Raw genomic sequence first — 23,114 nt, forward strand, 5'->3', positions numbered from 1 at the left:
TTTATTTTGATGACTGTTGCCCAAGTCCACATCCCTCCTTTCACAGTCAGTAAACTCTGGATTATGATTAGTACAGGTGCTGGTGATATGAATATCCCACATGTCTAACCCAGATAAGAGATAAATACACATACTGTACAATATCTGCACTCGTTAATCTGATGCCTGTTACTTCCACATAGAAGTGTTGCCGGTGCCATTGTTGACATTGCACTGTTCTCTCGTCTATGTTTCTGCAGTCTCTGATTGCACATCAACAAGGCCTTGTTTTCTTACTGCATCAGTCATAGGTCTTGATGTAATCCCCAAGTCATAAAACACATTGATTAGTCATAATAATCATAATTATTTTTGATGTTCTAATTTAATCTGAACAGTAATGCGTGGCACACCTGTCTTGCAAGCTCTTGTACTGATTCATATAAATAGGTCTACATATTTTTGATGAGTGATGTCATTGCTGCCTGTTAGATTTAATCATTTGTCAGTGTGCCGTATAGGGGACATATCTCTAATGACAATATAATCATGACATTTGAGATATTTTTGCATAATTGATTACCGTTAGTTGGTTTGCCTTTTGATTCTGATTTGACTTTGAGCCCAAAAAGGCTGAGAACAACTGTATCAGGCTACATTGTGTAATGTGTACAACCAAGACTACAAGCTGAGACAGTCTGCCACCACTTGATATGTAACAAATAGCTTGAAAGGATATCTAACGTCCATGTGTTAGCTAAAGAGGCACTTAAGCCTGATATCTAACATTACCTCATCTGAGTCTGATACATCACTGCAATGGTGATGGACAGGTTGACGGACAAGATCAGGCAGGAGTCTCCATGGACGATGATGTTTGTGGATGACATTGTGATCTGTAGTGAGAGTAGGGTGCAGGTGGAGGAGAGCCTGGAGAGTTGGAGGTGTGCACTGGAGAGAAGAGGGATGAAAGTCAGTAGGAGCAAGACGGAGTACCTATGCGTGAATGAGAGGGAGGACAGTGGAATGGTCAGGATGCAAGGAGTACAGGTGACAAAGGTAGATGAGTTTAAATACTTGGGGTCAACTGTCCAAAGTAACGGGGAGTGCAGAAGAGAGGTGAAGAAGAGAGTGCAGGCACAGTGGAGTGGGTGGAGAAGGGTGTCAGGAGTGATTTGTGACAGAAGGGTACCAGCAAGAGTTAAAGGGAAGGTTTACAAGATGGTTGTGAGACCAGCTATGTTATGGTTTGGAGACAGTGGCACTGATGAAAAGACAGGAGGTGGAGCTGGAGGTGGCAGAGTTGAAGATGCTAAGATTTTCATTGGGAGTGACGAAGAAGGACAGGATTAGGAACAAGTATATTAGAGGGACAGCTCAGGTTGGACGGTTTGGAGACAAAGCAAGAGAGGCAAGACTGAGATGGTTTGGACATGTGTGGAGGAGAGATGCTGGGTATATTGGGAGAAGGATGCTGAATATGGAGCTGCCAGGGAAGAGGAAAAGAGGAAGGCTAAAGAGGAGGTTTATGGATGTGAGGGAAGACATGCAGGCGGCTGGTGTGACAGAGGAAGATGCAGAGGACAGGAAGAAATGGAAACGGATGATCTGCTATGGCGACCCCTAACGGGAGCAGCTGAAAGTACTAGTAGTAGTCTGACACATCCACCAAGCTATGAAGACTAAGGTATAGCTTTAATTAAGTCAGATTATTGTTATTATTCAATTCAGTTCAATTCAGAACTTTATAGCAGACTCAGGGTCCATAACAGACAAAGACAAATAGGTAAAAGACAAACCCCAGACAATACAAAGAGTAAACACAATAAAATAACATAAATGGAACACTCAGTGTGTTATAAGAAGGCAGCTATACCAGTGGGCCCACTGCCGGGATTGGTAGCGTGTGGCACTGAATCTTATATTAGTTGAACTCTTGATGATTACATTATCAGAGTCATTGAGCCGGCAAATAAATGTATACATGAGCTTTCTTAGAAGAGCCTGAAAGGTACTGACTCCTGCAGCCACAAACTTTTCACTTGCACTACACCATCTTGGTCTTTTTAGTAGTATTCTCATAGCTTCATTATAAGCCACTCGAAGCCTCTGTAAGCTTGCTGTTTTGTAGTTTGACCACAGGTGTGCAGTATAAAGTGGTGTACAATATGCTCTGAACAGAAACATCTTCATACTAACTGAACACATACCAAACTTGCGCGAGAGAGCGTTTGCTTGTGCATACGTCATGCGGCATGACCGATAAATATCATCGTCTGTCATTTGTTCAGTAATATAGTGCCCAAGATATTTCACCTTATTACATAACTCAAGATTATTATCAGACAATTTAAAATCAGGAAATTTTAGATGATTGTCCTCTTTGGTGCTGCAGATCATGACAACACTCTTACTAGCATTGTATTTGATATCATGCTCCACACCGTACACAGAACATATATCAAGGAGCCGCTGGAGACCAGCGCTACAGGGACTAAGGATGACAAGGTCATCCTCATACATAATATGGTTCACCAAGGTATTACCCATCATGCACCCAGTGTTACAGGCTTTCAGCTGCTTGGACAATTCATCAATATATAGATTGTAGAGAACTGGAGACAGAATTCCCCCTTGTCTGACACCATTGCTTAACCCCAAATGGGGCTGAAACGCTATTACCCCATTTCACTTGCATAGTCTGGTGGGCATACCAATAAGCCAGAATTCTCACAATGTATTTAGGCACCCCTCTTTGACTCAATTTAACAAACAACTTTCTATGATTAACACAATCAAAGGCTTTGGAAGCATCAATAAAACACAAATGAACCGATGAGTTTTGGCCTCTGTATTTGTTAACAATTTCCTTTAGGGCATATATATAAATAAGTCAGTGCCATGTTTAGCTTTAAAACCAAACTGGTTATCTGTGGAGTTGATACACTCATGCAGTCTATCCAGCAGGATTCTTTCCAGGACTTTTGACAGTATGCTGGCTTGAGATATAGGCCTGTAGTTATCTAGGCTGCATACTTTGCCAGCTTTGTCCGTAATGACTGGCACTAACAGAACAGACAACACTGAGTCTGGTAACAAGCCATGGACCATAAAGCCGGTAAAACAAATAGCAAGGTGAGGAGCTATCCTCACACTGGCATATTTAAGGTGTTCAGCAGTAATATGATATAAACCACTTGCTTTGTTAACAGACAGCTTGTTTATAGCTTGGTACACCTCGTGTGACATGATCACTCTCAATATTGCCCACTTTATACAGATCACTGTGAACACAGTTGAATAAGGTACTATAATGCTGTTGCCATAACTCAGCAATATTGTCTGTACCGGAGATACCATCAACAGTGCACGGTAGAGATGTTTTATAGTTGTTGAGAACTCTCACTTCTTTCCAAAAATTAGCAGGATCATTTCTTAGCAGCTTCTTAGCCATGGAATCTGCCCTCATGGCTTGCTCATTTTTACAGATGAAGCAGTAATTATTTTTTTTACAGATGAAAGCAATATTTTTTTTATAGATGAAATAATAATAATAATAATAATGATAATAACGATAATGTTGTTATCCATCCATCCATTATCCAAACCGCTTATCCTGCTGTCAGGGTCGCGGGGATGCTGGAGCCTATTCCAGCAGTCATTGGGCGGCAGGCGGGGAGACACCCTGGACAGGCTGCCAGTTATTAATATTATTATTATGATTATCATTATTATTTTAAAGTAGCCCACCTTTTGGTAAAAGGGTACATCAGCTCTTTGAATGGCATGTAATTGATCCATGACCACAAATACTTGAACAGGTTTAGTTACAGGTCAGAGCATCATTTATTATAACAAAGCTCAGGAACCGGAAGATGATAATATGCTTTGTTGCTTTGTCCAAAAATCACATTCACGCTAACTCTGTAATGATGTATGCTACTTATCCAGCCACTTCATGCTAGTCTGCTCAGATTAAAACAAGCCAGTAAATTGGTGTCATGTTGGTGTACCATGGCAGGGATTGTCTAATACCTTGCAGTTTGTTCAGCAGAACAAAGCCCATGTGGCCTTAAATATGGCCAGAACCTGTCTTTTATTCTTTATCCAAAAAAAACCTCAAGGTTAATCGTCTTGTTATATCAGTATATGCTATAACGTATGGTACACTATATAATTCAGATTAGTCATTTTGAGTTCATTTAGAGGAAGGCAGAACCCAGGGTTTGCATAATGCATTTTTGTTTGGTGGTTTGCTTAGAGCATTTGACTATGTAATACCCTTAACTCTTGTAAATTAGCTCAGAAAAACACCCTACTTATTTGTCATTGTTAGGGTTAGAGTGGCACGGGGGCACAGTGGTTAGTGCGGTGGCCTCACAGCAAGAAGGTCCTGGGTTCGAGCCCCGGGGTTCTCCTACCTTGGGGGGTCATCCTGGGTGGAGTTTGCATGTTCTCCCTATGTCTGTGTGAGAGGATGACCCCGATCCTCTGTGTGGAGTTTGCATGTTCTCCCTGTGTTGTGTCTGCGTGGGTTTCCTCTGGGTGCTCCGGTTTCCTCCCACAGTCCAAAGACATGTAGGTCAGGTGAGTCAGTCATACTAAATTGCCCCTAGGTGTGAATGTGTGTGTGTGTGTGTGTGTGTGTGTGTGTGTGTGATGGCCTGGCGACCTGTCCAGGGTCTCTCACCTGCCGCCCATGACTGCTGGGATAGGCTCCAGCATCCCCGCGACCCTGAGAGCAGGATAAGCGGTTTGGAGGATGGGTGGATGGATTAATAAAGTACACCTTAAACTCCTAGAACCGCCACTGTTTGAACCTCCTGATGGAGTAACTCTTGTCTCCTGCAGGCCTGGTACTATGGCAGGAGGGCTGTGCATAAAGACAGACTCCAGAGGACAATAAAGATTTTAAAATGTAGAATTGTGTGGTTCAAAGCCCAGCTTCTCTTCATGCCTTTAACCGTGGTTCTGCACTACAAAGCCAAAAATCTGAATAAAGCTGGCTGTCACTTTGTCACTGTGTGTAATCCAGCATTGCAAGTTCAGCCTGCACACAAGTAACAACCTAAATAAATTACTGGAAAAATAATACTAAATACTCGAATTACTTGAAAAGAAAATACTAGAAAATAAAATACTAGAAAAACCAGTCAAAAGTTTGAACACACCTGATTGAATTTTGACGTGCGTGTGTGTATATATATATATGTGTGCGCACCCATGTGTCTGAGTGTGTGTATATATGTGTGTGTGTGTGTGTGTGTGTGTGTACACACACATATAAATATATATCTATATTATACACTCACCGGCCACTTTATTAGGCACACCTGTCCAACTGCTCGTTAACGCAAATTTCTAATCAGCCAATCACATGACAGCAACTCAATGCATTTAGGCATGTAGGCATGGTCAGGACGATCTGCTGCAGTTCAAACCGAGCATCAGAATGGGGAAGAAAGGTGATTTAAGTGACTTTGAACGTGGCATGGTTGTTGGTGCCAGACGGGCTGGTCTGAGTATTTCAGAAACTGCTGATCTACTGGGATTTTCACGCACAACCATCTGTAGGGTTTACAGAGAATGGTCCGAAAAAGAGAAAATATCCAGTGAGCGGCAGTTCTGTGGGCGAAAATGCCTTGTTGATGCCAGAGGTCAGAGGAGAATGGCCAGACTGGTTCGAGCTGATAGAAAGGCAACAGTAACTCAAATAACCACTCATTACAACTGAGTTATGCAGGAGAGCATCTCTGAACGCACAACACGTCGAACCTTGAGGCAGATGGGCTACAGCAGCAGAAGACCACACCGGGTGCCACTCCTGTCAGCTAAGAACAGGAAACTGAGGCTACAATTCGCACAGGCTCACCAAAATTGGACAATAGAAGATTGGAAAAACGTTGGCTGGTCTGATGAGTCTCGATTTCTGCTGCGACATTCGGATGGTAGGGTCAGAATTTGGCGTCAACAACATGAAAGCATGGATCCATCCTGCCTTGTATCAACGGTTCAGGCTGGTGGTGGTGGTGTAATGGTGTGGGGGATATTTTCTTGGCACACATTGGGCCCCTTAGTACCAATTGAGCATCGTGTCAACGCCACAGCCTACCTGAGTATTGTTGCTGACCATGTCCATCCCTTTATGACCACAGTGTTCCCATCTTCTGATGGCTACTTCCAGCAGGATAACGCGCCATGTCATAAAGCTCGAATCATCTCAGACTGGTTTCTTGAACATGACAATGAGTTCACTGTACTCAAATGGCCTCCACAGTCACCAGATCTCAATCCAATAGAGCACCTTTGGGATGTGGTGGACCGGGAGATTCGCATCATGGATGTGCAGCCGACAAATCTGCAGCAACTGCGTGATGCTATCATGTCAATATGGACCAAACTCTCTGAGGAATGTTTCCAGTACCTTGTTGAATCTATGCCACGAAGGATTAAGGCAGTTCTGAAGGCAAAAGGGGGTCCAACCCGGTACTAGCAAGGTGTACCTAATAAAGTGGCCAATGAGTGTATGTGTGTGTATATATATTTATTTATATGTGTGTGTATATATATATATATATATATATATTTGCATGTGTGTATATTTATTTATATATGTATATATACATGTATATACTTTATATATTTATATATACACACACTCACACATATATAAATAAATATATACACATATATGTGTGTATATACACATATATATGTGTAAAAAAAGTTTTAATAGATACTCTTCAAGTATCTATTAAAACTTTTTTTCCTGTATCTGTGTTGCTATATGTGTATATTTATTTATTTGTGTGTGTGTGTGTGTGTGTGTGTGTATACTATGTCTCCTAGCTACTCAGGTGATGAATGGCCGTATACGTATGTCCTGCCTGTTGAACACTCTAACAGTGTAGGTCCTATGTCCACCTCTTGCTAGCAGTTGTGCACATCCTTTCCACATACCACACCTATCACCTCTGCCATGCTTCTGTGCTGGACACTTTTGTGTTAGAACAGAAATCCGAGCTAAATTGATAAATGAATGAATAAATCTCTTTTCCCTTGAAAAACAGAATACAAGTTAATTATAATAAACAAGTAGGTAATAGTCCCTAATCTGCTGTCTTCCTGCTGATACTTCAGATGTGCACACACATGCAGATACATTGCGTTATGTTCATGTACCCGGGAAAACATACTTGTTAAAGTGCTATCAGGCAGAACAGGCTCTGCATCATCGGCTTCTGACAGTGTCACCCCAGTTCACATTAGTTGTTGCCATAGGATACGTGACATCTCATGTCAAGCATCTTTGTGTGTGTGTGTGTGTGTGTGTGTGTGTGTGTGTGTGTGTGTGTGTGTGTGTGTGTGTGTGTGTGTGTGTGGCACATTAGTGTCTCTATTTGGTCAGCCAGTGACCTCTTCAACTTGGACCATGCCTATTTATTTGAGAAGAGGCATCAACATCCTTTTGCGTTCTAAGCCAGTTCAGTAGAAAGCTATCGGGGTGATTTGAATCAGAGATAAGTAGAAGACAAATCTAATTGCACTCATTGGTAGATTTCAGTCTGAAGAAACCTGATAAATCAGGAAGAAACCAGGAATAAGGAACACTTTATTTGTCATTTGCCGTTTCTCCTAGCCCACAGCAGTGCAACATACAGACAAAAACACATACAAGAACTACAAGAACACACATATTCAAAGTAACACGTATATCAAAAAAAAAATCGCTGTCCAAGGGAACAAACACCAGCCAGGTTGACTGTCGGAACCGCCGGTCTGCATGAGCTAGCAGTTAGCCTAGCCTGCCCCGATTATGCGTCCTGTCAGACCGCCCTCTGCGTTTCCTCCTCGGGCGCAGCTAGGGGCTGTGGTCCCTGTGGCAACTGGACGAAGCAGACCAAGCCCTCCCAGCCAATCCAGCGTCAGCTCTCCCAGCCAGACACCCTTGACACACCTCCCTGCACTCTACACAACGACATCAAAAACACCAGTCAACGCCAGGTGAGGCCGCTGCCAGACTGCCCTTGGTGTTATCAGAACTGCCGGTCTGCATGAGCTAGCAGTTTGCTTAGCCTGCCCCGCTTCCGCGTCCTGTCAGACCGCCCTCGGTGTTACCTCCTCGAGTGTGGCTCCGGGCAAGGCCGCGGTCCCTGGGCCCACGGCGCAGCAGGCCAAGCTCTCCCAGCCGATCCAGCGCCAGCTCTCCCAGCCAACAAACGAAGACAAAAATGTAGATGCAGATGTGGACAAAGACACTGCACTGACGGCACTGGGTGAGGCCGCCGCACATGTGAATTCGCACCGCCGTCTTCCCACACCAGTACTGGGTGAGGCTGCTGCGAACATGAATTCGCACCGCCGTCCTTAAACATTCTTAACCAAAACATTGACCAGCAAGACTTCTACTTTTAAAGTGCAAGTGTTTAATTATGGCCTGTTTAGCTTCTCCCTTCACCCCACATCAGTTCTCAGATATGGGAAAGATTTCTGTGTGAAAATATAGGTCCACAAAATGATCCCTCATGATGCTAAAACTGGTGCCTCCCACTCCCTGCCCTGTCACTCAACCTTTCACTCAAAACACACGTTTATGCTTAGTGAAGCAGATGTACTTGAAGCTCAGTTGTAACTGAATGCGGATATATGAGTGTGAATTAGCAGAATTACATGCTGCTGTTTTACCCTGCTTGCTTCTAATGTCCCCCAACAACAACGTCTTTAATGCATGTCAAAATCCGTAATGGCAGCTCTTTTCATCAAAGAAGGAGCGGACAGGAAGGTGCTCATTAGAGGCGAAAGCCGTCGCTTCATTCATAGGAATCCTCTTTAGAAGGATGAATGCCGAGAGAAATGCCAGTAACGTATGCTTGCCTAGATCAAAAACCCAGTTCAGGTGAAAAAGCTGCTATATTTCACTTCTCTTGTTCCCTTCCCTTTAGACCGTCACATTTGGTTTGCAGTTGAGGATAATGTGCTCGGAGGATACATGCAGCTCTTAACGCATAATAGTCTCCGTGTGATAAAATGTTCACCGCTTTGGAAATATGTTTATTGTGGTAAATCTCATGTCTTCTCATAGAAATAGGAACGAATTTTCTCTTTACCAATTGCAGCGTGCCATATTCCAATAGTCCTGTTTTTTATTTTGTGTATTTCCAGGTATCCAGCAAACCATTGAGCAAGAGGAGGGGCAGAACAGGTCATCAGCTGACCTCAGGATACGCAAGACACAGGTATTGTTTGGGGGAAAGGAACATTGGGTGCCATAGAAAGGAGACCAGGGGGAAGAAGTAGACTGATAATTTTCAGAGGGATGAGGGACTGGCAACAGGAGACGGCCTGCACGCGAGAAAAGGGAAGTGATTATACAGAATCAGAAACGTGTTTATTGGCCATGTAGGTCTGCACATACGTGGACTCTGACTCCGGTTTCATGGCTCTGTCAGTGTACTTAACATAGATAAACAACACTACAACGCAACAATCTTCAGATATATACACAGGCGAAATAAGAGGTGATAAAATGCAATGGTGCAGAGGATATCATTCTTCCCTCTGTTCACCTTATGTGAGCCTAACAAAAGCATATATAACTACACATGAATGATTGCAAGTAGTGTGTTTGTTTTTGGAATGAGGAGAAGGAAATGTGAGTATTTAGATGCTTTATTGCCACGATCCGTCTCCTTCGACTACAAGTTGTGTTTATAACCCCGTGTTCTTGACAAACTAACATAAAGAGTGGTCCAGTGTCCTGTTTTCCAGACAAACATATTTAAGATATAAGTGGACACATGAATGATATTGTACAGGATTGCATGCATTAGAAATGTGTAATTTGGGGAGGCTCCAGCATCCCCGCGACCCTGAGAGCAGGATAAGTGGTTAAGACAATGGATGGATGGATATTTAATACTATATAATGTGATATATAACTGGCTAGTGACCGACATACTTTTATAAATATCGTATTTCCCGGACCACACGTTGCACCGGAGTATAAATCACACTCGGTGAAAAATGTGCCGTGAAAAAAAACAACACATAAATTGCTCCGGCGTATAAATTGAATTTATATGGTGGTACCATAGAAATTGAGTGAGTAGAACAGACATTCCCATTCAAATAAACATAGCAGGATGGTCAGAGCGGCGGCCATTTTTATTTGAACCGCTGCAAAGAACTGTGACTGTTGTAGCATGCTAACATCTGTATAAACCGAACTGCAGCAAGTTGTGGTCGTGAACTCACCGAAGCGAGGTTTTACAGTCACGACCAAACGAGCAGTGAAGTAGTACGAACATTTACGGCACCACTGGCGTGTGTTGTCACCATAACAACTTTACAACAAGCCCCATTTTCTTTTGAACTACTCAAATGACCACGGCATCTGTTCGGCGTCTGTTTGGCTCTCGTTCAGTGTTCAGTTTCTATGCGTGGTACAGTATTTTCAATTGAGTCACAAGATTAAACAGGGCCATCTAGTGGTCTTAGTTGAAATACAGTGTATTCAGCCGACAAAATTACATCACTTTGGAATATAAATCACAAGACCAGCCAGACGAGTAAAAAAACAGCGACTTATGGTCCAGGAAACATGGTACACATGGATTACATAGAGTAAAGACACAGAGTAAGACCATTCTAATACCACTGCTTCTGTTCTCTCATCTGTCCCTCCACTGATGTAACCTGGTGTATGTACCTGCTCACCTCCCATTTAACTCCCACAGGCCACGTAAGTGAAGTATTTTCTTCTTAGCTGTCTCACTCTTTCTTTCTCTCCCTTTTGCTATCCTTCTCTCTCTCTCTCTCTCTCTCTCTCTCTCTCTCTCTCTCTCTCTCTCTCTCTCTCTCTCTCTCTCTCTCCAGCACTCCACACTGTCACGCAAGTTTGTAGAGGTGATGTCGGAGTACAACACAACCCAGTCAGACTACAGGGAGCGCTGCAAGGGGCGCATCCAGAGACAGCTGGAAATCAGTGAGTGGACCCGGGCTTAGAAAAACCCTCCACATACTAAGTTCATGCAGCTGATTAGTTTCAACACATCCCTATCTCATTTCAGCAGTTTCGTGTTCGGGAAGGCTTACATTAAACCACTGTTGTCGCTTTCACATCAAAAGTTTTTCCAAAAATATCTATCAAAAACCTCACTCAATAATATTCACTGCACTATGCGGAAACTACTTGCTTTCATTTTAAAATACCAGTGTAAGAATCAGTCATGTATAGAATTTTGTGACCTAATCACTGGTGATGCCTAGTATTCAATGGGCAGCCAGCAGGGGGTTGATATAGGTTGACTGTATAGGCTTTTCATATAGAGGTATGTCTCCTAGAGCAAAAATGAAGAAGAAAATAAAAAGAGAAAAAAAATCTGTGGAGCTGCACCCTAACTCATTCATAATTCATTTTTATTCATTTTGCTCATGTAATGTGGTGAAATAACCACTGTCAGTCATTTTCAGTAATACCGATCCTCAAAACGCATATATCATGCAACACCAACAACCAGCTCCTATATGATTATTGTTGCAGAAGGCAGCATGGAAACACATATTGCATTCATACACGATGAGCGACTTATTTGCATGATCTTTTGACATGGTGAACAAGATTTTTATTCCCACGTTTGTTCATTTGATACACAGGATCTGTGTGTGTGTGTGTGTGTGTGTGTGTGTGTGTGTGTGTGTGTGTGTGCACTTGTCAGGATGCTTCAGTATACAACTACATTCCTCTCATTCCTGTTATATTGTATGCTTAATAAGAGCTGTCAGGTATTAGCCCCAGGCCCTAGGCTCCAGGACTGGCCACTGACATGGCCTGCAACAGCCCAGAGCGACCTATCTGGCTGACTGCTAGGTAGGACACACCATGCCAGCTGCCCTCAACAGGCATGGTGACAGAGTCACCCTATGTCCAACACACATATTCATAGATATAAACCATTTTCTTCATATGTAAAATATTCTCTGGCACATTCTGTGGTGATAACAGGGTAGCAACAGTGGTAATGCCGTATGGTACTTGGCAAAGTCTTTGTTTTCCCTGGCCATCTGATTTTGTTTTTCCCCCAGAGTGGACTCATGCAGCCAGGTTTTTAGGCCAACCTGCATCAACCCACCAATAGCAAACAAAGTCCAACCAAGACTCGCCCAGCTATTCTAAACATAGTCCAACCAAAAGGAACACATCAGTAACTTGATTGCCGTGGATCTGGTTTCCACTTAGGGCTCTGTATAAGATCCTCCTTATCTATAAAACCACACACCTGACTCACTCGTCCCCGAATGTTCTTCCAAATCCGTTTGGATTTGATTTGTCAGCTGGCGGAGTTGCAGGAGGGCCTTACTGATATCAGCTGTCGTCATGGCAGGGATTAGAGAGAGAGAGTTGTGTGAGGTAAAGAGAAAAGATAGACAACAGCAAAGACTACGGCTATAAGTAAAAGAAGTGTGTGACTTGTTTTGCTTTGGCCACAACTTACAAGTGTTTGGAAATAGGTTGTTCTGTTTATAATGTCCAGTGTGCATGTCTTTTAATAAATGGCATTTCCACAAAACAACTGCATTTAAATGCATGTCAGAAGTTCAAGTCTGTGTCGGACCTCTGACTGGTCTGTGTGGATCAATAGGAGTTTGTCACAGAGATGACAGAAGATGGTCTGCTGGGCTGAATATTGATGTGTTTCTCTCAAATTGATCTCCCTTTGTGCAAGGGCTGGACAATAATTCATTGTTGTTTGTCATCTTTCGACGGTACTGTGTCGGGATGAAATGTTGATATTGTCGACATTTCATGTTACACAATTTTGTTATCTAATTCAGTGGTTCTTAATCTGGTCCTCAGGTACCACCAATACGTCTGGCTTTCTGTTCGTTCTGTTTATTTATTCATTAGATTTTTTTTTTCTCCCCAAATGTACCCGGCCAATTACCCTATTTTCCAAGCCGTCCCGGTCGCTGCTCCACCCCCTCTGCCGATCCGGGGAGGGCTGCAGACTACCACATGCCTCCTCTGACAATACATGTGGAGTTGCCAGCCACTTCTTTTCACCTGACAGTGAGGAGTTTCGCCAAGGGGACGTAGCACGTGGGAGGATCACGCTATTCTCCCCAGTTCCCCCTGCCCCCCGAATAGGTACCTCGACCAACCAGAGGAGGCGCTAGTGCAGCAACCAGGACACATACCCACATCCGGCTTCCCACCCGCAGACACGACCCATTGTGTCTGTGGGGACGCCCAACCAACCCGGAGGAAACGGGGATTTGAACCGGCAATCCCCGTGTCGGTAGGCAACGGAATAGTCTGCTACGCTACCCAGACACCCGCTAGCCTATTCTATTTATTACATTCATCTGTTGTTCCAACCGAAGATGGTTTAACGGAAAAAGATTCGCCACTCTTCCATCTTTCCTTCATTTGTGAGCGCTTCATTTTCTACTGCTTGGAAGAGCAAACAGCATCTATAAATGTATTTCTAGTTTTTCCCCTTGTCCCACCCGATTAACCCAATGGCATATGACCGGAACTCTTGTCGAATAACTCCCCTGGCTCACGTTTCCACAGGAAGGAGATAGTCGTAACACCAGCTTCCTTCAAACTCGTGTCGGCTGCTCGCTATTTTACACGCTGAAGCCTCGCATGGATTGCATCGCCTTCAGGCCGCGAAGGAGGCGTAGGGAGAATGCTTTCAGTTGCTTGGCTGCAGGCGCCCGGGTGGGCCAGAGGGGTCACTGGAGAACGACGAGTCCCCAAACACTACACCGATCTACACCCACTATCCCTCGGGTAAGGGTGGCCTAATGAATGCCTTACCCCGTGGACGCTCTGGCCGTGACCGGAGCAAACAGCATCTAAAATGAATGAACGAAATGGGACCAAGAGACATGGCTACAGATTGTCTTCCTGGGATTTGTAAACGTTCCAACCAGTCGGTAGTAGTAAAGCTCAATGAACGCTCAACCAGTTCGCTGAGGAGATCGTCTGGGTTGATACTGGGCACTGCCACACCTTTGGCATTTTCTGTCAGGCCTTCTGTTTCCAAAGAATGTATAGTCCAACTGATCATATGTTTATCCTCTCCAACATATAGCAAGGTGAGATGATGTCCTAATTTATTAGAAAACATGTAATTGCATACTATGCCACGCCAAGTGTTCAGCTGTCAAAAGAGCAAGCATTGCTTTGTGCCTATGGCTGAGGCTCTTCGCCTTCATTTCCTTGTGCCCTCCAAGCAAATGTGCAGGGAATGAGAGTATTGGTGCTGGACACTATATTGACTATTTTGACTTTGCTTTTGTTCCTCTTGAAAAAAATGTCCCTTGACTGTCTGGAATATTCTTTTTTATTCCTGTGGCATTCTTCTGGCATTTAAGCATTAGCATAAGATGTGTGCGTGTGTGCATGCATGTGTGAAATCAACACAATATGTGCTGATTTAGTTGTGCAGGATGCAGAGAAACACATTTTGAGCAATCACACATGGGCAAAATGTAAAGCCGAGAAATGGTCATCCTTCTTTTCAGTAACTTGCCAGGTATTCACAGAGCCACGGACCCTCACATTTCTTCTGCCAACGTGGGTATTTTAGGCATAAAGCACAGTGGGGAAAAAAAGAGCTTATCAACCTTATCGAGTTCTTTTTGGATCTCACTTCACTGCGGTTATATAATAATGGTATTGAGCTAAACATGCAACACTATTAATGATTTAATAGCTCACAAATGCTATGGGTGAAGTGAGACTTCTTGGATTCGTATTAGGTTTCTCAGGGTTTGGGTTTCCATGGTAACAAATAAGAACCTCCCTCAGCGCCTGTCTGGGCTTTAAAGAAACCAGTGACAAAGAGAGTGGGAATATGGGATTGAGTGTGTGTGTGTGTGTGTGTGTGTGTGTGTGTGTGTGTGTGTGTGTGTGTGTGTGTGTGTGTGTGTGTGTGTGTGTGTGTGTGTGTGCGCGTGCGCGCACAGGCAGCAAGTAGAGACAGGGCTGGGCAGTGCCGAGGTCTTTAGTTGTGCATCTCTGTAATTACCCATGAGTTGTGGTTGTTAGGGTCTCGGTTTGGGATTGGACCCAAAAGCAGAAAACAGCAGACAGAAACCAGGCTTTAAACAATAATTCAGTCTTTACTTTGAGAAACAAAATCAGGAACAAACAAAAGGTAGTATACAAAACAACTAAGAATGTCTAAAGTTTGAAAAAAGGGGGAGAAGGTCTTAAAGACGCTACTCAAACTACAAAGGAAAAATACTTGCAAGGCAAGAAAACAGCCTCAAAGGGCAGCATAAGCATAGTCAAGACCGGCAGTACATAGTAATCGTGGCAAAAGAGCTGTGAAAACTGAGCAAGGGAGTGACTGACGTGAGGAGTTTAAATAACAGGGAAAAGAGGTGTTCCAAATTAACTCTAATGAATGAAGATGAACCAGGTGACAATAATACATGGTGATTCGTAACTGGGCATGAAGAATGGGTGAAGGGGGACATCTAGCGGTATCCCCGGGTAGTGGATCCCACAGTCGTGACAGAGCCCCCCCCCCGGATGTGCATTGGGATTAAGACTGTGGTAGTCCCTGATGAGACTGGGGTCTGGGATGTTGCTACAGGGAACCCATGATCTCTCCTCTGGACCGTACCCCACCCAGTCCACCAGGTACTGGAGCCTTTGGTCCACCCGATGACAGGACAGGATGCGGTGGAGCAGAGCAGAGAAAGGTTGTTAGGGGCATATTTGGCCCACTCAAAGGGACAACTCCACGACACAGGATTGGAGGCGTAGTACCACCTCAGTATCCCCTCCAGATCCTGGTTGATGCGCTCTGTCTTCTCGTTGACTGGGGATGGAAAGCAGAGGACAGACTGATGGAGGCACCGAGATGAGAACCAAAAGCCCTCCAGAACTTGAAGGCAAACTGAGGATCCGGGTCTGACACAGTGTGCTGGGACAGACCTTGGAGACGGAAGACATATTGGGCCACTACTTTGGCCATCTTCTGAGCTAAGGGAAGTTTGGGAAGGGGAAAGAAATGGACGGCTTTGAAAAAATGATCCATAACGCCAGAATAGTGATGAAACCATCTGACAGTGTGAGGCCCAACACAAAGTCTAGGGTGATGTGGGACCAGAGATGTCTGGGAATGGGCAGAGGGTGAAGTAGGCCTGCCAGAGATTGATGGGGGGGTTTTACTTGGGGTATAGTTTGCGCAAGCAGTGATGAAGGACTGTGTGTCCATCTCTGCCATGGGCCACCTGACTCTCCTCCTCAGAAACTCCAGAGTTCTGGTGGCCCCGGGGATGGCTTGTAAGGTCTAAGGCATGGGCCCATTAGAGAAGCCAGGTACACATGGTGTTCAACACATAGAGGCAATTAAGGGTCCACTTCTGGGATTGGGCTCATGACGTAGAGCCACTCTTACCGACTCCTCAATGCCCAGCTTCACTGGATCCGCAATGAGAGAACTGGGAATGATGGGCTCGGGTGCTGTTTCACATCGGTGGGGTCGAACTGCAGGGAGAGTGCGTACATCTTAAGATTCTTGGCTCCAAGATATTAGGAGATAGTGAATTCAAAGCGCATGAAGAAGAGCACCTATCTGGCCTGGTAGGAGTTGAGGGGATTAGCTGTCCTGATGTAGGTCATATTTTTTGTGATCCATCCATGCAATGAAGGGGTGGACGGCTCCCTCAAGCCAGTGACTTCATTCATCAAGTGCTAACTTTACAGCCTGCAATTCCCTGTTCCCTATGTCATAGTTCTGTTCGTCTGGGGATAGGCATCAGGAAAAGAATGCATAGGATGCATGTCTTTTGGTTGGAGAAAGTGCGTTAGGATAGCATCGCCCCAACGGCACGGTCAGAGACGTTCACCTCGACCACAAAGGGTAGAGCGGGATCAGGATGAGTCAGGATTGGTACAGAGGTGGAGCAGTGTTCTAAATTGTTGAAGGCACTCTTTGCCTCTGGTGGCCAGAAGAACAGAGTCGCCCCCTTTCGGCTGAGAGTGGTCAGGGGAGCAGCTGAAGCACTAAAGTTCCTAATAAAGCACCTGTAGGAATTGGCAAACCCTAAAAACCATTCCATATATTTTACCAAGCGTGGCCGAGGCCAGTCCAGCACTACCCGCACTTTCGCTGGATCCATCCTCAAATCATCCTTGGCCACAATATACCCCAGGAAGGAGATAGTGTCTAGGGTTGGGTATTGTTTGGATTTTAACGATTCTGATTCCCATTCTGCTTATCGATTCCGGTTCTTAACGATTCTCAATTCCAATTCTTTGAGGGGTGGGGTCAAAACAGATCACATGCTTATTTCACACAAAAAAAATTTTTTTCAAAACCTTTACACAAGTCATATTCAGTCAGAGAGAAAGAAGGATGGAGAGAGTAAAATTTTGGTGGAAGTGGAGGCAGGCAGATGGAAAGAGAAAAAAATTAGTATGAGGAAAAGAGGGAGAGGCACAATGGTCTCACCTTCTCTAAGGCAGGCATGGAGGAAGAAAAGGCATAGATGTTATTATGGTGGGTTTTATTAGCACCTGCTCATATTTTCTGTCAGATCTCGCTTCAGGCACCTATTGAATTTAATAGTATGGTCCCACATGGCTTGGTATCCAGGCTTTAACTTAATAAACTTAATAGTCATGCCTTTGGCAAATCTTTGTGCCCCCTACATCAAAAACCATGTATGTGCGCTTGTTCTTCAGCATATATGGTTATGACCATGTGCACATGTGTTTGTACTTTTAGCTGGGAGGAACACAACAAATGATGAGCTGGAAAGCATGTTGGAGAGCGACAACCCAGCTATCTTTGCCTCTGGGGTAAGTGATGAGGCAAACACAATGCAACATGAACACGTGCAGACATTCTTTATATTCGAATTTGTCCCTATGATTTTTCTCTGTTTTCCCCTCCTCTCCATTTTCTCTCTGTCCTTCTTTTTCTCTGCTATACCTATTCAGATCACCATGGACAATATCACCCAGCAAGCAATGAATGAGATTGAGACACGGCACAATGAGATAATCAAGTTGGAGAACAGCATTAGAGAGCTCCATGACATGTTCATGGACATGGCCATGCTAGTGGAGAGCCAGGTGAGACCCACGCCAGCTCCTTTTCTTGTGACTGACAGCTGTGTAAAATGGGATTCAACCAACATGCTGCTTCTTGTTGCAAATGTCGCAAATGCCAATTGCAGTCATCATTTGAACTCCCAAATAGCAATGGAAATAGCTAAGGATAATCTAGAGAAAAGTGCTAATTCCAGTTTCTGCAGTTAGGATTTCATCCCCCTAAGAGTTTTTAAAATGAACTCAGTAACCCGACCAAGGTAGAGCAAATCACTGTTTACAAAAGTGAGGTTATGCTGTCTGACTAACCTGCTAAGCATGCAACCAAGCTACAGTATCTATCTGCTGCCCCACACAAAGAAATGAACTCCTCTTAAGAATCAGACAACAATGTGCCACTGTTTTGTCATTTGCATACATTTTATAGCCTTTGTCTAAATGTTTGAATGAGTTATTTAACACCTTTTCATCCTCTCTTTGGCTACCATTTGTCTGCAGAGTTATCCTACAAATGAGTAATAACTCTCTTCAACTTGTACCAAAGTGTTTATACCCAGCAGAGATCCTGCGTGGTGGAATTCTGTTATTTAAAAGGCTAGCTTCCTTTATGTTAAAGCTACACTGTCAGACAAGGCTGAGATGTTTACATCAAACTCCTGATATAATATACTCATTACCAAACATATAGTACCCACTGTTGGAAAACTACAGGCATTACTTGACGATGTAATCTTCGTTGTGTTCTCCACAGTTGAAATATGTGGCTGCGGGTTGCTATGTAGGGCTATTGTCTCTGCGTGTGACTGCATGACTGTGTGGGCTGAACCCCTGGAGAGATGAATTGTCTCTCATCAGTAATATGGGGTCTAAATTATGCAAAGGACACTAAAGGGGGAATTGACTGCATGTGAGAGAAAAGATTAATTATTATACTATGGGAGTGGCAATTGTAAAGATCTAATAAATGAAGACTGCATTTATGAGTGTTTGTGTATGTCTAAAATGTCTATGATAAATACATGCAACTAAGTAGTTGATCAAACTAATGCTTCCTTAATTAATCTAGAGTGCTTCATCAGTGTGGAGTGTACATCTATTTGCTATTTATGTCCTTCTCAGCTACTATGCTCTCTCTGTTTGCTCCTCTCTCAGTCTCTTTTCCCCTTCCCCTCTTCTTTTTTCTTCCAATTTTCTTGTCCCCAACTACTGACTCTAAGTTCTAAGCAGAGAGCAGTGCATCTTTCTAACATAGCAAGGTAATTCGCTTGTGATTACTTTTACTTTCTTTCATTTCGGACTTTGATTTGGAAAATTCATTGTCATAATGCATGCGTGGAGTTCTAGGACGATTAACTCTATGACCCTCATGCTAACTTGGTTAGAAATTACTTTGAACAACTCTAGCTATATAGTAAACATGCAGTAATAGGGATAAATTCTGGTGCTGATTAAAACAATGCAGTGGCCTCTGGTGGTGTTACAACAGAGTAGGAAGGACAAAGGGAAGGACAGTGTAACTTGGTTTATGATTGCAGAGGTGATAGGAGAATGACAGACACCCTTTTTCAAAGCATATATTATGCGCCACAATTTAAACAGCATCTGTTATTACCAAAAGATTCCCATAGGTAATTTTGAATACAGTATAGGAAGTTTTTCGAAACACGGAGATTCAAAAGGACTCTATAGATAAATATGACTGCTTAAATTTGAGAGAATGTCAACCCTAAAGAAGAGAGCTTCACAACTAAGCTATTTGTAAAACAAAATAATCAGACCTCTTAAAAAAAAACACAAATAAATTGTTGCATACTGGAACTCTAGATTCTATGAATATAGGTACAGCCCACTAAGGCTATCTCTAGTGGGTTTATCCCTTGCACCCTCTCGCAGCACTGAAAAACTTTAGTCCATGCCTACATAATTGTGGGCCACACTTATGCCCGCAGCTCAACTATATATTGAATCAAGGCTGTATATTCAGCTCCCATAACAGCTTTTTCTTTAAGCTATTACAGAGCCAGTGGGGCCCAAATCTTAGAGGGCTGTGCCTATACTCATAAAATGTAGAGTTACAGTACATAACTATCATTCTATTTCGTATAGGCTTCGCCCTCTAAGGCTATTGCTAGTGAGTTACATCAGGATATGGTCTATGCCACACTGGGCCCATCTGGTACCGCAAGCACAAACATACACCTACTTCACCACAATACAAAAACTCCTCAAGCCTCACCATGGCATTGTGCATAATGGCGCCTCACACGTGCCCAATGACACAACATAGAGGAATATCTGACATTCTTCATGTGGGGATGAAGGCTGAAACAATAATGCCTATTGCCATGAGGGAGTAGAGACGAAGGTTACACACTATAACAGTCCAGCAATGAGCAGAGTAGGGGGGAGTGAAACCACCCCCCATATGCCTGTGCAACATGGAGAGCACACAGCCGAATCCCAGAAATCGATCATTCAGTCAGTACACTCAGTACAGAATGAGTCATAGAAAATTGGGAGACATCCTGTAAATAAAAACGAATGAAAGAGCAAGCGGAAGACCACGAAGCTGCCGTGCAAATGTCTTCTACCATTCCTTCATGCAAAGCTGTGAAAGACAGTCCCCCTGGTGGAGTGCATGCTGATGCCCTCTGGGGATCCATGGAAGCAAGATATGCCTGTGACACCACCTTGCATAGCCAGTGAGACAAGGTGCTGTGCAGACAGAGGAAGCCCCTGAGATTGCTCTCTGTAATGCACAAACAAATGCTGGGAGTGGCGTAGGACAGCTGTGTGTGTGATGTAGCAAGATAGCACGTGCACTGGGCAGAGGAGATGCGAGATGGCTTCCTTCTCCGAACTGGGGGGGGGGGGGGGCTTCCAGAGTCACCACTCTTGACCTAAAAGAGCTATTAATGCTCTTCAGCGTAAAAGCCAAGTTAGGACGCAAAATAGCAGAGTTGCCACCTCCCTGTATCCTGAGACATGACGGAGCCACTGAGAGAGCAGACAAATCACTGGACTCTCTTTGCAGACGTCAGTGCCAAAAGCAGGGCCATCTTAAGCGACAAAAACCTAACTGACACCTGGACCAAAGGCTCTAAATGAGCCTTACCCATCACAAAAAACCAGTAGCACCAAATCCCACTGAGGGGCCAGAGAACATGACACTGGCTGGTGTCTCTGTACGCCTCTCAAGAAGCGTTTCACCAGCAGGTGACTGAACGCCAATCTGTTGCCAAAACCATCATGACAGGATGAAATAGCGGCCGCATACGTCTTCACTGTGCTAAAAGATAAAGTCCTCTCCACCAGCAGTTGCAGGAATGAAATCATGTGAGGCAGGGAGCGGGCAGTGGGATCCAAGCTCTTCTCTACATACCAGTGCTTAAAAGCCATCCATTTGCTGCATAAGATGCTCTGGTAGATGCGGCTCTGGCATGCTGAATAGTGCACACAATGTCCTGTGAGAGGCCCAGCCTCTAAGCGTTCCTGTTCTGCGGCCAAGCCCACAAATGCTGGCTTATCATCGGGTAATCCCTGATTGCACCCTCTGCCTGGGAGAGAGCGTCCCCCCGTCACGGGAGTTCCTACAGCCAGCCTGACTTGACAGCAGCCGCTGCAGGCATGGGAACCACAGTGCCAATGCGTTCGGGGCGATTAATATCACCAGAAGCTTTTCTTCCCGTATCTGGTCCAAGAACTGTGGCATTAGCGGAAATTGTGGAGACGCTTAAAGGAGTATCTTGGGCCATGGCCAGTGCGCAAACTCGTCCACCCCCAGGATTGTCCTTCATGCTCAGTGAAAACCAGAGAGCTCTTTGCCCATTTCCACGTGCGGCAAGCAGATCCACCTCCACTCTGCCGAACCTGCTCCAAATTTGGGAGACCAGTTCGGGATGAAGGCTCCAGTCTCTTTGACAACGGCCCCCTTTCGGCATAATATCTGTCCCTCTGTTCAACTTGCCGGGCATATACACTGCTCCGATGGAGAGTAGAGTGAGCCCAGTACAACAGCCGTCTGGATAGGCTGAGAAGCTGCGTTGAATGCCACCCCCCCCCCCGGTGATTAATGTAGGCTGCTGTAACCTTGTTTTCTTTGCGAAACAACATTGTTGATTCTGAAGCAGTAGGGCAAAATGCTGAACTACTTTCCACACTTTAAGTAGCTCCAGCACATTTATGTGGAGGGACGTGAGCCAGCCACTGGCCCCCAAACACCTGAGACAGGCACGTTCCTCCCCACCCTGAGAGAGTTCTGTCTGTGAATACCAAGATGTATGATGCGGCTCTGCCCAGAAGCACCCCCACTGACAAGACATAAGGATTTCTCTAGTAGGCTTAATCTGAATTTATGGAGGGAGGGATACAACTCATCCCTCTCCACTGATGCATGGGGTCGATGCACTGGTGAATAAAATATCTCTGTAGCCCCCTCATGTGGAGAAGGCCAAGGGGAATCACAAACGTGCCCCGCCGCCATCATGCCAAACAGCCGCATGACAGCGAGAGTTGTCACCACCTTGTGAGGTGTGATGCGGTGGAGAAGAGCTACCAGCGCCTCCACTCTCTGTTGAGAGAGTCTTGCTCTCATGTTGACTGAGGTAAGCACCACTCCCAGATAAATGACAAGCTGAGAGAGAAGCAGAGACTTTTTCCTCCCAATTTATTATGAAGCCCAGACTTGACATATGCAACATTAATATTGTCGTCTGCACAGCGACTTCCTTCCTGGAGCAGGCCAGCAAACACAGGTCGTCCAGATAAAATAATACTCTCAACCCTCACCAGCTAATGGCTCCAGAGCCATCTCCACACATTTGGAAGAGGTGAGTGGAGCCAGGGAGTAGCCGAACAGCAGACAGTTCCACTGATAATGTACTCCCTGGAATAAAAAAAAAACGCAGGAATTTCCTGTTTGGGATGATGGAGATGTGAAAATATGTGTCTTTCAGGTGAACCAGTTGTCCTGGTGAACATCTTCCAGCACCTGTTTGATCGTCAGCATGCAAAATGGTCTGTTCATTATCGATGTGTTGAACAGAGACAGATC

At 44.5% G+C, this 23,114-nt stretch overlaps 1 protein-coding gene across 1 annotated transcript in view; it reads left to right on the forward strand.

Annotated features, from left to right (window-relative positions):
* stx1a (syntaxin 1A (brain)) overlaps nucleotides 1-23,114 on the forward strand; it is a 127,179-nt gene that overhangs the window by 98,278 nt on the left and 5,787 nt on the right. The window contains exons 5-8 of the mRNA XM_056283119.1: nucleotides 9,142-9,215; nucleotides 10,855-10,963; nucleotides 17,736-17,809; nucleotides 17,951-18,085. Of these exons, the coding sequence (XP_056139094.1) occupies nucleotides 9,142-9,215; nucleotides 10,855-10,963; nucleotides 17,736-17,809; nucleotides 17,951-18,085 (392 nt within the window). The remainder of the gene's footprint in view (nucleotides 1-9,141; nucleotides 9,216-10,854; nucleotides 10,964-17,735; nucleotides 17,810-17,950; nucleotides 18,086-23,114) is intronic.

This window comes from Lampris incognitus, chromosome 7, assembly GCF_029633865.1.
Source record: "Lampris incognitus isolate fLamInc1 chromosome 7, fLamInc1.hap2, whole genome shotgun sequence".
Taxonomy (NCBI): Eukaryota; Metazoa; Chordata; class Actinopteri; order Lampriformes; family Lampridae; genus Lampris; species Lampris incognitus.